We start from the raw sequence: 16,446 nt of genomic DNA, 5'->3' as shown, positions 1-16,446 counted from the left end.
CCATATTTGTCGCTTATAACTCTTTAAGTAGAAATGTATATAAAGATCGCAGTTATAAGATGAATGTGATCGCTACAAATGTAGAATATTGTTTAAATTAACTATTTTTATAACTTTGGAACTTAATTTCGTGTTAGTCGTATTGGTATCATGAAAATGATTGACAGGTTAAATAAAACGAGCAAGCATATGCATTTGTTTTAATTGTGACACTCACTGACCGCCCTTACCCCATCCCAGAAAACCTTTGACCAAGCCAGTGATACCAGCCCCTTGTTTTTTATTGGCTACTCCGGTTTTATCGTCCAAATTGGGGAACTCTATGAAGTTACACGCGAGGTCAAAGAAGAGCGGTTTACATGGAACAGCTTCCATCGGAGGAGGCAGTTTGTATATGTTTGGATTTTTTGTAAGAACTTGCGTGTCCTCACGATAATCATCCAAACGATCGACCAACGGCTTCTTGTCCTTGTATGCTTTTCCTACGTACTTGTCCTCATCTTCCTCGTCTTCTAGAACTGAATCCGCATGGACTTCGAACTTGCAGCTCTCAATATCCTTCTCCAGAACGCGTAGCTTTTCCAATATTTGCTTCTCTTGATGCTTGTTCTTGATCGAGTCTGCGGTGTAGCTGCTGCATCTCTCCAACATAGCGAGAGCTTCCCTGAAACGCCTGAGTCCAGTCAAAACTTGAGCTATGTAATAACAGCGGAAGGCCTTATAGGCTTTGACTTGAGTCTCGATCTCCTGTTGGTATGCGCTATCGTTTTCGAAGCCTGGTAATTGCTGGAGTTCAGTGTAGTTCTGGAGGATGATTTCGTAGAGCCTTGTCAAATCCTGAGGACGGACCTTCTTTCCATCAATTGGAGCGTTATTCTTTCTGGCTTCTTCAGCCTGTTGGATCATGAGGTTGTTCCTCTCGATAGTGCGAGCGAGACGGAGATACATCAAGTAGGAGAGAAGATAGTTGATGCTGGACATTTGGGTTTCGGAAGCGGTTTTTAGTTTGGGATCGTTCTTGATTTCGTCTTTGATGGCCGAAATGGCGTCCTTGCAATCCATTAGGATGTTCTCAAGGATGTCGATCTTGGCTTGAGCCGTGGTGGCGTTGGCGATGGATTTGTCCATGTCTTGAAGAGCTATCAGAAAGAGACGAACTTTCTCGGGACGAACGGTGACTCGTCGTCCGCGCCATTCTACTTCATGCATTACACCAGAGCGTGACTCTCTGAAATGGAGACAGGTAGTTAATGAGACCAAATTGAGTGATGATTTATTTATTATTAGGCCTGTTTTAGAAGAGTCAAGATTAGTTCAAATTACCATGAGATGGACTACTAAAAAGATGGGTATGGGAGCGTATTACGTAACAAATTTTGGGAGGGGGGGTCCTCTTATAAAACGTTACGAAGCGGGGCGGGGATTGAATTACGCGTTATTGTTAATACAGTGAAACCTGGTTAAGTGAGACATCAAGGGACCTGCAATGTCGTTTCACTTATAGAGGTATTCCACTTACCCAGTGTCTCAGATATACAGGTATCAATAAATATCTGTCTCATTTATAGAGGGTTCCAGAGGGAGGTTTGGTCAGGGAAAACCTCAAGGTCTCAGTTACAGAGGTTTATGCATATAAAATTTACTCGATGTCTCACTTATAGAGGTAACTATGATGATAAATCGAAAGACCAAATCCCAGATATAGAGGCTTACCTCGTCCCACTAACAGAGGTAATTCAGTGCCAAAGTGTTGGGACCTCAGCATGAGTTCCAGTTATGGAGGTTTCTCACTTATCCAGGTCCCACTTAACCAAGTTTCACTGTATTATTTTCGACTTTCCAGTACTTAACACCACATTATGGTAACTTTTAAGTATAAAGAGTCACTAGGTGGTCACGAAACGTTTTACTATACCTGGGTTCAGTACTGAAATTGGGTACAGAAAAACGTTACATGGGGGTGGGGGTCAATAATCACCAAAAAGTGCGTGACGTAATACTTCCCATATTGCACTAAAGTGACAACTTTGAGACAGTGGAATAGGAGAATCTCTGTATTAGTAATTTATACCAAATTGACTTTACTTACTCAAGTGACCTAATACAAAAATAACAAATATTTCAATATCACAAACAATATATCGAATTAACTTTAATTACTTTATTTTATTCTTTAGCTGTTAAGTTACTAAACTTTATTTTTATTACACAACCAATACTAGTAAGTAACTAAAGAACTGTAAGAGTTCTATTAAATCTAGCTGTAAACAACGAACATGGTACAAGATGGTAATATACATACTTGGCTTGAGCCATGAGCGAGTCCAAGTTCTCAATAAGCCCTTGTCCACGCATCGCTACCAAATCCCCGGCTGCCGATTCGTCTCCAATGTTATATGCGCAATAACGGAGACTTGGGTTTATTTCTTCTACCTATGATTTTAATTTTGTTATATTATTTTAAATTTAATACAATTTTTTTGACTAACAAATAAGGCATTTTTTGTGGTTGGGTTGTATGCTCCTCAAATTTAATATTAAAAAACATTTCAAAGTAGTTAGTACTTTACATTTGTCATATTATGAAAATTAAGTGTTTGTGGCCGGCCGTTCAAGTATTACGTAAGCAGATTCACTGCAATTTACAAATCCCCTCCAACCCCCCACCTTCTGGCAGAAGTTAGTAAAGCTCTCAAAAATAATAGTACATAAACATATTACTTTTTGTAGGAATCCGCGAAAAATGTATTTCGTTTTCAAGCATAGACAATGGGTGGGTAATATGTGTAAAAAAATCAATGATTATTGAATTTTTTACACATTGTTGTTATATTCGCTGTTGACGTAATCACCAAGGAAGAAAATCAAAGACCCCCCTATAGTTTACATAATACTTGAACGGCCCTTTTTTCAATTTGATAAAAAAACATAATATACTCTTACAATACCTAAATAATTAATAATTATACCTTTTGCTTATAAATAATTCTTTCATCCTCTGGTAGAGCAGCACAAAGGTTCTCAAGAACTATTTGAGCTCGTTTAAGGCTCTCAGCAGCTGGTCTCCACTGTTGCAGCTCTACAAGCAATGCTCCACTTAACCATGCTGCATAGGCACCAGCCTCCAATTGCGTACGAGCATCACATACACCACTTTCCTAAAACAGACAAGTAGTTGATACTTGCTTGGAATCTACCAAGGTTTTTCAGCCGATGTATCAATAACATGATTGTGTACTAGTACTATCAAACGCTTCTGTTTAAATATAAACTATTCAGGTCAGATTCCTACCTGAGGAATGTCTTATTAATTCCAAAAAATAAGAACTAACCTCACAGAGCTGCAAAAGCAGATGAGCATGCGAGCATGCCTTCTTCAAGCGAGATATAAGATGAAATTTCTTCCTTGGTTCTGTATTGGCTTCCTGTCTGAGTTGCATAGCATGAGCCCATGCCCTTTCAGCTTGTAATAAGGGCACACATAAGAGGCGATTTTCAGAATTAGATGATGTCAAATGAGTGGATGTGACATCACGTCTACGGTAATGACGTCTATCTCCCTGTAATGGTAAACTGCATTAATTTAGTTGATTTAGTTAATGACAGGATGTTATATAGACTAAAGCCATCTTCAAACATAAAAATATTTTCTTAATTCAGAACAGTTTTAAGATTCAGAAGATTAGCTCTAACATATTAAAGTATATAATCTAGAAGTAACAATTACCTGGGGTATTTTGAGAACTTTCCTTAAACGTCTTAGTCTTCTAGAGCAAAACCCTCTGTATCTCTGAAAATCTCCATGACGGAGACCATGTTGCTGTTGGGCATCTTTGATGATGCGGAATACTGTAAATTATCTTTAAGGATTTTGTTCAACTAATATAGAATAATAGTATAAATTACTGAACTTATATTAAACTCATTTCTAATTCCATGTTCCTGTTAACAAGTAGTCTGAACAAGTGTTACCTTAAATTTATATAAGAATAATATAACAAATGTTTTGAATCAAATTAAGATTATACAGCTGTTTCAGCAACGCTGAATAAAGGGTATATAAACCATTTAAAATTTTAGCTATAGAATGTTAACAAATGCAAGAGCGAAATAATGATATCTTTTTTAGAAATGGTGGTTTAATTGTGAATAATAAAAGGATACTTTCTAACGAAAGTGGATTGGTTATCTTCGGTTCTGACTTTTCAACATCTTCGGGTGTCATAGTTGCTGCATCTCCATCACCTTCCAAAACTACCATCTTGGAAATCGTATAAACCCAGCACTTCGTAATAAGAAAAAGTTAATCAAACGGTATTTGAACGCTTTTCATCTCAGAAACTTGAAAAATTTATAGTATCATGGGAGCAAAATCCTATATACCTACAAAAAGTCTACACGTCGATATCAAACTCAATCATGACGTTGAAGGTGACATTTTAATTTTATACCACAGAAAACATAATTTAACTGATTATTTATTTACCGGAAAATTCTTCTGGGTTCAGTTAATTCATATTTATCATTCTAGAGATTGAAGGCGTTGTTTGTATATATTGACAAAGTTAAAAGTGACCTGTTTAAGCTTTAAAGTGAAACAATTACAATTTTTAAAATGTTACAAGTTGTTACAGGCCCGTATTTTAGAACGTCAATCAAAATTCAAAATTAAAACTAGATTCAAGAGTTATCAAACTATTGACAATGACCGCTCAAGATGAGATGGTGACTAGAGATACGAATTGGAGTATGGACCTTAGAGTATTTACTCAAAAATTTTCAGTATGTTATATTAAAACATGAAGAAAGGAATACTAAATACTTTGCTATGACTATGCTATAGATAAGCCCTTGTATATAGAATATTGGGCATGTATGGTACGTAGTAAAAAATATAACTTTGTAGTTTGTGTCTTTAAGTCTTCAGGGGGTCTAGCCATATTGGTGTCGAAAAGTATTCTACATACACTACCGCTTTTGCGTAATTGTACTGTCGAAAACGCTTCGTTCGTAGCCAAGAGGCATGTCGATACATTACCGCAAAGTCGACAGCGTAGATGCGAGCTGCTGTTCGTAGCACCTTATTCCGTCATATTGTCTCTGGATTAAATGTATTCCAAATGTCATTTTTATAAAGAAATAATAGTTAAAACTACAATATTATTGTAAATTTGCAATAATTGCAAATTCCAATTATTGGAAGCTGCAAAAGGGACATTAGAATGTCAGCAAGATCGGAACAATTTTCGATTTAAGTGGAATTTACGGAAGGTGCAAAGTAAATATATGAATTTTAATTGCATGTTTGAACTAATTATGGTTTGTTTCATGTTTTCTCAGAAATTTAAGGCTACAAATAAATACAATATTTTGAAATTGCATAATCGCGATATATAATAATACGAAGTACTCATACTTTGATATTTTTAGGATTTGACCTCACAACTAATCCGCAAAATGAAGAAGCAACATATTTTGTTACCGCTTAGAAGAAACAATAGAAATAGTACTGTGGATTGATAAATAAAGAGTGAAAATAAGGTTGACTAGAAGTTGATAAAGAATAGAAGGATAGTCCAAGGAATTAAAAAACAATAGAAAAAAAACGTAGACTACTGTGAGCACTGAAATTAGAGTTTGATTTAAGCTTTAATTAGGTTTGGTGTTTGTGCTTGAACATTTTTAATGTCAATTTGTAAGCAGATTTATATAAAAGTGTAGATTTTATTAGTGATTTGCTACTAGTTGGAATTATCTCTGTTTATGTCCCACAAACAATTTCAGTTTAAGTTAGAGTCAAAGGTTGATTGTTTATAATAAATTTATACTTTTAGAAAGTGAGAATTGAAAAGCAGCAAGTACTCAATGAAATGAAAAGAGGGATTAATAAAAATTATAAAATAGAAACTTAGTCTGGTATGAAATTAAAACCCTTACTCAACCTTTGATTCCATATTGATGCTCCAACATCTTAGATATAAATTTAAGTTTGATGCTGATTTTAAGTTAATATTTATGTCAATTAACTTTTGGTTATATCAGTGATTTGCTACTAGTTAATATGTAAATGCAAAATCTGTTTAAGTAAGAAATGAATAAACATTGTATGTTATGTATTTGTCAGTTTTATTTTTGGTAATTTACCTATGTCTTCTTTAGTAGGAAAAGCCATTAAAGTGGTTAACAATATTAGTTTATTTTACAAAAATATACAGATAATGCATATATGAATGACCCGTACCTACTAACAGTTAGGAATATTAAACAAATAGGTAGCAAAATAAAAATGTTTCAGTTATGGTTATTTTTTATTAAAATAAGGCACCAAATATCTTCCTTAACATAATGCAGTCTACATAGAAAAATAAGCATATGTAACAACTTATTAAACAATACGGACATTACTACTGAACACACACAGGTGTACCAAATTCAATGCATTACTACCTAATGTAGATGTATTCAATTATTCATATTTATATATGTAGATAATTAACTAATAAATGTAAGTGTTAATTTGCAGCAAAGTCAATATCTTGTTTGTGTGCTGTTATATACAAAAAAAATTCAATTCATAAAACCTAATGTTAGATGTTGTGATGATTTCATAAAATTACTATGATACCTACAGTTACTATGAATACATCCTGAGCGATTAAAAAAAACAGAGAAAAACAAACAGATTGTTTCCTTAACACAACAATTGTAAATAATAATAGTTTTTTTTTAAAGATATAATTCTTCCCAAAATTTACAAATCTAGTTTGTTTATAATAATATCTCATTAACATTCAAATTGCTGAACTTATTAAGATTAAATGTGGAAGAACATAGTTTCAGTTACTGTATCCTGTTCATGAGGTAATGTTACTTAACCAACCATTATTTCATACTCCACTTGTCTTATTTTTTACATTATTCATAAAATGCTTCATTCCCTATTTTCAGGTACATAATATAACACTTTGGTTTTTTTTAATATTTTTAGTTGTCTTATTAGCTTCTCTTTTTCTGAAAAGAAAATATTTAAGTTAGTACTTTGATCAAATAGAAAACTGACAAACTAAACTAAGATTGGCCCAAGGTTTGTTCAATAGGTAACTTTAATATTAAAACTCTTTACTTAATTCTAAACTTAAAAATATATTTAATTTGTCACTTTGCTGCTTATTGTCAATTAAAGTTTTTAAGAACCAAACAATGTCAGTAACTCCCAAGGGACTTGAATTCAAACTTCTCATTCATTAACAATATTATAATAACTTCTCTAGTATATTGACTTAGTAAATAATTAAAGAAAATATCTGCTTACCATTACTTAGTATTGCTCACTAGATATTATATTTCCAAAGTTCATAAAGTATAAATCCACTTTATTTGATCAACATTATATAATTATCAGCTTCTATTATAATTACAATAAAATATATTTAGGACTTCTAATTATGTTCATTAGTGACTGCTTTCTCATCTGAAATATACAAATAAAATGTACAATCATTTTACTTTGTGATTACATAATATATGCAATATTAAATGGTATATGTACCTATTTTTCAAATTAAAGAACAATTTCATGAACTTACATGCAATATAAATATCAATAAAAGATATCCAATATAACTAGGATTTACCTCTACTAATTTGCTGATTTTCTTGATATTTTCATATTTATCTGTCTCTATTATGTTATCCTCGCATTGATTCATAGAAAAACTAAAACTCTTAACTTTAAAATATTAACTCTAGTTTAAATTATTATAATTACACGAGAACGTTAAAAAAAGACAGATAACAAATTAAAACCATTTCGTTAAAACGTCCAAAATATGACATGTTTTTAAAACAGTAGCCATTAAAGATGGCAATAGTTGTACTGAATTATTGCAAACAGCAGCTTTTGAGATCACGCTAAAACATGGCGGAGAAACGCCGTTTTTTCTACACTGCCGAAACATTAATTGGCCGTTGGCTACCGAATAGCGTAAACGTTAATGTGTGTCTTTTCGTAGCACTGTCATGGCGTCGCTTATTGTATCCCGACTCACGCCTTTAGGGCCTAGGCTACCGACTGTCGACACGAGCTGTCATTTTCATACAAATTTAGTTTTCGACTTTCTACATACACTACCGTTAAGCCATCTTGGCTAGACCCCCAGTACCGTTGTATTGTATTTTGGCGAAAGGGACAAACATATTTTAATATACGAGTATGTCAATTAATTGTTTATATAACTAATAATATGTGGTTGTCCTCTAAAATGGTTTGCCATTTAATTACGTGAAAATTAGCTTAAAAGTACGTGATTGTGTGAGAGAATTAATAATCAAAAGACCTTAATGTTGTATTGTGACGTGTAGTGGGAAAAAAAACAATCTCAAATATATCCCGTGTTTAGCAAGAGAGCTATAAAATCTATTTACAAGTACAACTATTTACGTATACAACGTGTTATGTATAATTAAATGTTGATGAGTCATATTTTTTATACAAAGAAATTTTTTATATATTTTTTCGTCAAATTATGTTAACATTATACTTTTTTTATTATGTTTTTTTTTACGTGACTATATTCAAGGGTATGTAGACAATTGACGTACAAGTTAAGACAGTTGACTCCCACTTTTGCGAATAGTCTGTGATGTCAATGTCACCATTGTCACAACTCTTTTGAAATATTTACGTGAAATAGGTTGGTTAAGTTTACTTCGTTTATCTTAAAATATCTATGAAATCAAGTGTTTTTATTATTTCATTAACAAAATAGTGTTGTGTAAATCGTTGAATTGAAAATTTATTGATATATTTTCGTTTCAGTGTTGATATTTCATCGAAATGGCAAAGTCTAAGAACCACACAAACCATAACCAAAGTAAGTAAATATTAATCGCAATGCTAAGTAATAAAATATAATTTGTAGTACTACGATATCTCATTCTTAAATTGCTTATTTTCAGACCGCAAGGCCCACAGAAATGGTATTACGAAACCTACTAAGTTCAGGCACGAATCTACTCTCGGTGTAAGTTGTTTACATCATTTTTTACATTACTACTATGAACTATCTAACCCATGGGAGATATATATATATTCTCTAAATGATAGTGGATTGTGTTTGTACTATTGCAGTAAAGTCACCCTCACTTAGTAAATCTCCAGGTAGGATTGTTAAAAGTAACATACTTTGTCAAAATAAAGTAAATGTCTGCAGACTTTAAACAGCTAGATATTTTCCCTTAATCTAAACCAACTTTTTATTAAGAAATAACAACTTTATTTTATAATATTGTTGAAACATACTAAACTAAATAAATTATATTGTAGTGAAATGAAATAGTTAATTCCTAGGCTAATTGCAGGCAATGCTTGCAAATTCAAATTTCTGAATATACTATGGGACCAAAACCTTAGAATATTTTGTAAAATTTTCTTCATTTATAAAAGAATTAATAAACAGCTAATAACATATTTTTTTCAGTCAACCAGTTGTAAGATAAGAGGTTTTTAATACCTCACTGCAATAATCAAAAAAAGTTTATTGTTATGTCAAAGTCATTTATTCATATAGGTAACACAATGTACATTTATGAATGTCAAAAATGAAATTATATATATATGAAATGCTTCTAATTTTACATTTACTGCCAGTTCTCAAATTAAGAGCGTAGAATGGACGAGAAGAACTGGCAAAAAACTCTCCGCCACTCTTTTTAATTTCCAAGTTTTTTGTTTTACACTACTTACTGTTTATTTGAAAAGTAATTTCTAAATTATTGTTTTTTGTGTTTTTTTAGATGGATCCTAAATTCTTAAGAAATCAAAGGTTCTGCAAAAAGGGAAACTTGAAGCCTGCCAAACAAGTAGCACGTGCTGCTGAAAGAAAAGCTAAAAGAGAAGCCAAGTCAAAAAAATGAATTAGATTTTAAGAAAATAAAATATAAAAATTGTTTTGTTTTTTTGCATATGAATAACAATGCTTGTTTAGTCTGCTGGCACAACAACCCAAGCTGTATTTATAATTCATCATATAACATAAAACTTTATTTTACAAGTACCAATATATAGATAACACTTTATTTGGATCTCGAAATATATTGTATTTTTCTTAATCTATCTATATTATATAACATAAGAAACATATACAATCATGATTATCAGCTGGCATAAACTGGTACTTCATAGCACAAGACTAACAAAAATGGGCATCTTTGGAGGAGGCCTTTAGCAAAACCGGCATTCCTGTTATTCATAAATACAAACAATCTAAGCTAACCTAAAAAAAAGGGAGCGTGTACTTATATACGCGCATAAGAAGTTATACTTCTTTGGCTTTCTTTATTTTTTAAGAATATTTTACGTTAATAATTCATTAATATGTAGTGTATTATTCAATTATTAATTAATAATAATTATTATATTATTCATTCAATTTATCTTTATTTGCTTAAAAGGTACTACAAAAATGGGTGGTATATACTGTTGTGTTGTGGGGTGTAAAAATTCCCAATCTCGGAATCGTGGACAATTTGGCCTTGGTTAGACACGAGCAACTTCTTTTTCAGAAGTCGCTCGTGTCTAACTTCTGTTCCACAAGAACTGGAAATGATAGATGAAAAACGATGAAATAGAAAATGACTAAATGATTTGATCTTTCTATTTAAAGAAATATATACAAGTTGCTGAAAATAATATATAACAATATTAATAATAATATTTGTTTAGATTTTTATTTATACTGATTTACTTTCACGTCGTACGTTCGATAGCCTACTCTTTCGATTTCCAAGGATGATTCGTTCTCCACCATTATGGATTTCGAAGACCTCTAGAACATGATGGCTTTAGAATAGTTTGTGCCCTATTAGATTAATTGAACATCCTGTTATGAGTAATACGATGATCTAACAAATAAAAAAATACGCAGTAAAAATTACATTCAATGAATTTAATAGAATATTTCATGGTTCGGGTATTTACTTACCTTTCGACACAGATTTGCCGCGGAAAAAGCCTGCTTATATATTCTGAAATCCACCCATAATAATAGTTTGGCTCATAATATTGATTGAATACTTTTTTAATTGTGTTAAAATAAAGTTGCCGCCGTTAACCGACCGATGGCGTTGCCGAAGCTTCGCCACGATATCCAAGATTCTAAGAAGACTATAAACGAAATAATATATTGTGCGTGCAAAATATTATACATTTTATGGGGGAATACTCGTGTTATACGAGGGTTTGAAATCGCGTAAGATAAAAATGCTTTATAAGAGTACCGTGATATAAAGTAGTTTTACTAAAAAAATTAACAGCGTTCCGACATCAACCTAGTACCAATGAAAACCTATTTTTATTCGAAGCCCGAACTCCGAAGAACCCAAGCTTAAATCACAGACTAGAGAGTTCTTTAAAATATGATAGTAGTAAATAGCATCTAGCTATAGAAGGGGAAGTACCGACTATAATGTAATATCTTGTTACGCTTGCGGCTCGCTAGAGATGCAAACTTGAGGATTTTCCCCCCAAATTTTAGGGAGAGTCAAGGTGTCCAGGGGGGATTATAAAACACGGGCATTGTACACGTTATACTTATGTATTGTGTCATTTATAATGATTTCGTTCATAACATAGTTTTTTATAGTAAGTATTCGATATAATCCCCTTTGACGAAAAAAGTTAAACGTGATTATTTGTACATAACACGTTATATCATACAAGCGCGATATGCGAAAATACTCTTACAACGCGTTTCCTATAAGGCGGCACCAATCTACTATCATCTTTTTTTTTGACAAACTAAGTCAAATATAAACTCCAAACAAAGCTTTAACTAAATAATAAAAGCTATAGGTACTCCAAGATCAAAATAATAGCTATTTTATACTTCTTGAATGTATTTTTAATGCTTAATTTAAATTACCGATCGAGTGTACAAAGCTTTAGGTCTTTTTAATCGATACATATTTATAAAGTTGCTCCTAGGGGGAATATTCGGTAGGAGTTGGCATCACATAATTTTTTATTTTATTAAGTGTTAGATAAGATTTAAGAACAGTTCGTATTTGTATTTTGTATTAATACTTATGTATGACATTGACTTATCAGTGAGTTTCGACTAAAGTCCAGAGTTGTTTTCTATTATAAAACTTTGTTATAGAGTTGAGATTTCTCTGTTCAATTTGAATTAGGTATTTGCAATATATAAAATATTATTAAACATTGAAGCCTGAAGGGTGACGTGGAGGTATCTCGATTTGGTACGGTAAGTACGAATTAATGTTGTCTGCAGCTGTAATACAACAAAACATTACACTAATGATTAATTTGTATAAATTACTAGAATCATGAGGTAAATACTTTATAATTACCTAATCTACCTAAATTATTGGTTTACTATAAATTAATTAGTCTGCTTGTTCTTTTTATTATTTAGTTTTTGTCTTGTGATGCACTTGCTTGACGGGAAGATACTTTTTTAGTTGTCTTTATGAATACGTTTCTTTAAGTGTCTTTTTTTTATAGCTATTAATTACTTGGTTATTTTGAAGACTTAATATGGAGGCACCAGAATGTCCAGTTTGCATTCAACCCATGACGGTACCAATATTTCAGTGCCAATCAGGGCACAGTTTATGCAATTCTTGCACTGTTAAATTGAGTCCACCCATTTGCCCCATATGTCGGCAGACAATGACTCAAATGAGGAACTGGCAGCTTGAAGATTTGGTGGGCAAGGTAATTAAACTGATCAATTCATATAAGTAAAGTTGAATACATTAAGCATATCCAAAGTAGCTGATGAAAGATGTCTTAAGTTATTTTTAATTTAGCTTTTTACTATAGAACTTTTTTTGTTTTCTTTATATATTGTTATGGTATTTTTGTTATATTCCAGGCTATTGTTGCATGTCCTAATAAAAATAAGGGATGTGTTTATAAATATGTGTCTAAAGAAATGGAAGATCATGTTAAGGAATGCATATTTAGGGAAATGGACTGTCCTATGGGCAAAGTATTTGGTACATGTTCTTGGTCAGGTAAGTTTTTAAATTCCTAGCTAATGGAGTCATGATTTTTTAATAAAGCTTTTTTTTTCTTTCATTGGGACAAGGATTTAGATTTGATTGAACAATTACATCTCAATATGTAGTATATTAGCCTTCAATTACATGGGTTTTTTACTCGGAGCCCTGTGAATGACATTCTTTATCTATTTAAAGGTGAAATATTCATTGATGCTATAGCTATCTTCTAAAAGTTCTTTTATCATATCAAAGTATTTGTTTACACATGTATATATATTTGACAGTTGTGAATTTTAGAAATTTAAAATGTGTTGTATTTTCAGGAAAGCTTAAGGAAATGCTAAATCATTTTAAGGATCGCCATCCTGGTAACTGTGCCAATATCACCTCAGATGTCACAATTGATAATATCTCTGTGACTAATGATTGTCGTCACTTTTATCTCCTGCAGTTTAACAAGCAAATCTTCTATCTTTCTTTCAAGATAGATACTGTCCAAAAGCTTGGATATTGGTTAGTCCAATATGTGGGCACTAAGAAGGCTGCTCGACAAAATGTTTATGAGATTCAAATGAACAGTAAACAACACCAAAAGCGACAAGTCACATATATAGATTACTGTTTTAGTGATTCTATGGAGGCCAATGAAGTATTCCGCCAAGCACAATGTGCTGTAATGCCATTAATTATGATGGGTCACTTCATAGATAACTCAAAGATCACTTTTCGTTGTTTAATTAAGCGTGCATTTGAAGGGAAACCTGCCTTCAAAAATAATGATCAGTCTAAGGATTCAACAAGTGGCCAGAAAAAAGGACCACCCCCACCCAATAGACATAAGAGTCCTGGGCCCCATGTTTCAAGGGCAAAAGGTTCTGGTACCAACAACACCCAATCTGTGGGACCAAAACCTGGACCTTTTAAAAAACAGCAAGCACACTTTAATAAGAAATAATTTGTCATGTATATACATATAATTATTTGAATATATAATTCAGGTATTTGAGATATTTTTTGTAAACGTTTAATGTACGTATTTTTAAGTTTAAGTTTAACTGCACTCTTTACATAATATTTGTAATAACAATTATTTAACGTGAAAGTAGTAATTGGCTATCTATGGTAACTTTGTATTTTTAGAATTAATAAATGATGACAATTGACAATTAATAAACGACGTGCTGTGGACGTGTATGTTCTTTGAATTAAATATTTTTTTATCCTAGTTTTAATCTATTATCCTAATGAGATAAATATACGACTATGTCTATTTCAATGCTAAAATTCTAATATGCAGATTATAGGTATTTAATGACAGGTGAATGTGCCCATATAATTTATTTGTTTAAAAAATATTACTGGATCAACTACACAACAAATTAAATAAAAATTACGCTTTAAAATGTTAACAAATTGAATCACGGTCTTTACATTTTAGTACTAGAATGTTCATGTTACGATCTTATTGTATTATCTATGGTTTTACTGCATACCGTTGTTATATTCTGTACATTAAGCATATGAATATTGTTAAAATTGGCCTAAAGGTCTAGATACCAGGCCATAAACTCAAAAAAAAAAAAATTGTTAAAATTAATACTTCCTGCTTTTGAGTTGCCCGAGAAATAAATCTATATACTTTAAGTTTAAAATTTAAACATATTTATAAAACATAAACGTACATATTATTTTGTGGAACGTTTGAATAATAAAGTCAACGTTGTTGTGAGTTATGACGTTTTATGACAGTAGTATAACATTAGATATTCATCCCCAGATATATTTATACCTGTAGCGACACCTACAATTTCCGCCAAATTCAGTATGATGACATCATAGTTCAAATTCAAATTCAAATTCAAAAATCATTTATTCACGTAGGTAACACAATGTACACTTGTGATTCGTCATTAAAGATATAAATATTAATGCTTCTAATTTTACATTTACTGCCAGTTCTCAAATCAAGGGCGTAGAACGGAAGAGAAGAACTGGCAATAAACTCTCCGCCACTCTTTTTAATCGCCATGTTTTTTTTTTTTTTTTTTTTACACAAAGGTTGTAAGGAGCTGCAACCATTACACCATGTTCCACATGACATTTTAAGTAATTAATAATAAGAACATAAATAAAAACAAAGACTTGTCCCCTATCAGCAGGAGGCATGGTGAAATAGGAGCACGCACTTACATTCTCGTGGGAACAACACGCAAACACATAGTCGAAATAATTAACATCACCGCATACACGAATTCAAGTACGACCAGTCACCACAAGCAGCACCCGTTCACGAGTATGACGCATGGCCAGCCATCGGCCCCCTCGCCATATTTTAGGGAGAGAGACAACCCGACGCATGGACGCCGCCACAAGCAATGACATTTAAGCGAGCATGACGATCCTTGAAATGTGGACTTGGCTACATAAGAAAATAATAATAATACTGAAATAATTGGATACCACATGGATCACGGTTTGTTCCCACTTTACATTAAAACAGTCGTGGATGTTGACGATCGCCCCAGAGTCTGGAAATGCAGCCGAGAGATTCAGTCGTGTTACCTATAATATATACTGGAGCAACTCATATCCAAGCACTAGGATCGTTTAAATATTCATTTATATTATAATAAGCCTTAGTAAGCAGTTTTACTTTAATGTACGATTTAAATTTATTTATTGACAACGCTTGTATCTCACTAGGGATTTTGTTGAAAAAACGTATACAATTGCCTTGGAAAGAATTACTCGTTTTATGCAGCCTTCTGGTTGGTGCGCTAATTTTGTCTCTATTACGAGTACTATAATTATGGAAGCTACTATTCTTTTTAAAGATATCTATATTTTTCCGCACATACAAAATATTCTCATAAATGTATTGACTTGCCAGAGTCAAAATATGTAATTCCTTAAATTTGCTTCGGACCGACTCCCGTGGGGACAACCCACAGATCGCTCTTATAGCCCGCTTTTGCACTACAAATATCGATTTAATGTCAGCTGCATTACCCCACAAAATAACACCATATGACATTATACTATGAAAATAGCTGAAATAAACAAGCTTTGCTGTGTTCTCATCCGTAAGATCGCGTATCTTTTTAACTGCGAACGCTGCGGAACTTAGCCTATTCGAAAGACCTTCTATGTGTCGGCCCCACTGGAGTTTACTATCTAAAGTAATTCCCAAGAACACCGCATTATCAACAAAGTCTATTTCCTCGTCTTTAATTATTATTTGAGAATGACTACTTTTTACATTTGTAGTTACGAATTTAACACATTTTGTCTTCTTTTCGTTTAACTTAAGATTATTTGTATTAAACCAGTGAACTACACTGGAGATGGCACTGTTTACGTTATCAAGTGATGGATTTTGTCGTTTCACTTTAAATAAAAGCGAAGTGTCATCAGCAAACA

General features: G+C 32.4%; 3 protein-coding genes and 1 long non-coding RNA gene across 8 annotated transcripts; 3 read left to right on the top strand and 1 right to left on the bottom strand.

Annotated features, from left to right (window-relative positions):
- Positions 1-186: 186 nt before the first annotated feature.
- Positions 187-4,418, bottom strand: LOC125057909 (signal recognition particle subunit SRP68). The gene is made up of 6 exons (XM_047661869.1): positions 4,165-4,418; positions 3,728-3,849; positions 3,333-3,560; positions 2,970-3,158; positions 2,303-2,433; positions 187-1,228 (listed from the first exon to the last, which is right to left on the bottom strand). The coding sequence occupies exons 1-6, from the start codon at positions 4,259-4,261 to the stop codon at positions 214-216; spliced, it is 1,782 nt and encodes a 593-aa protein (XP_047517825.1). The 5' UTR covers positions 4,262-4,418; the 3' UTR covers positions 187-213.
- A 668-nt stretch (positions 4,419-5,086) lies between these two features.
- LOC125057929 lies at positions 5,087-6,299 on the top strand. Of its 2 annotated transcripts, none has more exons than XR_007118286.1 (2): positions 5,087-5,271; positions 5,431-6,299. It is a non-coding gene; the product is annotated as an uncharacterized LOC125057929 (long non-coding RNA). The 2 variants fall into 2 exon arrangements; XR_007118287.1 differs by having other exon boundaries at positions 5,087-5,278.
- A 2,307-nt stretch (positions 6,300-8,606) lies between these two features.
- Positions 8,607-9,948, top strand: LOC125057921 (60S ribosomal protein L29). Its single transcript, XM_047661890.1, has 4 exons — positions 8,607-8,693; positions 8,819-8,873; positions 8,959-9,023; positions 9,796-9,948. Exons 2-4 carry the CDS (start codon positions 8,837-8,839, stop codon positions 9,913-9,915), a joined length of 222 nt encoding a protein of 73 aa, XP_047517846.1. The 5' UTR covers positions 8,607-8,693; positions 8,819-8,836; the 3' UTR covers positions 9,916-9,948.
- Positions 9,949-12,056: 2,108 nt separating this feature from the next.
- LOC125057918 (E3 ubiquitin-protein ligase SIAH1-like) lies at positions 12,057-14,187 on the top strand. 4 transcript variants are annotated; one of them, XM_047661887.1, is made up of 4 exons: positions 12,057-12,263; positions 12,550-12,736; positions 12,897-13,038; positions 13,350-14,187. In XM_047661887.1, exons 2-4 carry the CDS (start codon positions 12,557-12,559, stop codon positions 13,979-13,981), a joined length of 954 nt encoding a protein of 317 aa, XP_047517843.1. In that variant the 5' UTR covers positions 12,057-12,263; positions 12,550-12,556; the 3' UTR covers positions 13,982-14,187. The 4 variants fall into 4 exon arrangements, with proteins under 4 accessions (XP_047517843.1, XP_047517840.1, XP_047517841.1 ...); XM_047661884.1 differs by having other exon boundaries at positions 12,057-12,350; XM_047661885.1 differs by having other exon boundaries at positions 12,058-12,263; positions 12,524-12,736.
- Positions 14,188-16,446: the final 2,259 nt, after the last annotated feature.

This window comes from Pieris napi, chromosome 17 (assembly GCF_905475465.1).
Source record: "Pieris napi chromosome 17, ilPieNapi1.2, whole genome shotgun sequence".
In the NCBI taxonomy this organism is placed as follows: Eukaryota; Metazoa; Arthropoda; class Insecta; order Lepidoptera; family Pieridae; genus Pieris; species Pieris napi.
This window is presented reverse-complemented; position numbering and strand designations above follow the sequence as displayed.

Coding starts and splice junctions, on each gene's coding strand:
- LOC125057909 (XM_047661869.1), bottom strand. CDS start 4,261: ATGGTAGTTTTGGAAGGTGATGGAGATGCAGCAACTATGACACCCGAA. Junction 3,561..3,727: donor AAGTTCTCAAAATACCCCAG/GTAATTGTTACT, acceptor TTACCATTACAG/GGAGATAGACGTCATTACCG. Junction 1,229..2,302: donor TCGCTCATGGCTCAAGCCAA/GTATGTATATTA, acceptor TCTCCATTTCAG/AGAGTCACGCTCTGGTGTAA.
- LOC125057921 (XM_047661890.1), top strand. CDS start 8,837: ATGGCAAAGTCTAAGAACCACACAAACCATAACCAAA. Junction 8,874..8,958: donor CCACACAAACCATAACCAAA/GTAAGTAAATAT, acceptor GCTTATTTTCAG/ACCGCAAGGCCCACAGAAAT. Junction 9,024..9,795: donor GGCACGAATCTACTCTCGGT/GTAAGTTGTTTA, acceptor GTGTTTTTTTAG/ATGGATCCTAAATTCTTAAG.
- LOC125057918 (XM_047661884.1), top strand. Junction 12,737..12,896: donor TTGAAGATTTGGTGGGCAAG/GTAATTAAACTG, acceptor GTTATATTCCAG/GCTATTGTTGCATGTCCTAA. Junction 13,039..13,349: donor TGGTACATGTTCTTGGTCAG/GTAAGTTTTTAA, acceptor TTGTATTTTCAG/GAAAGCTTAAGGAAATGCTA.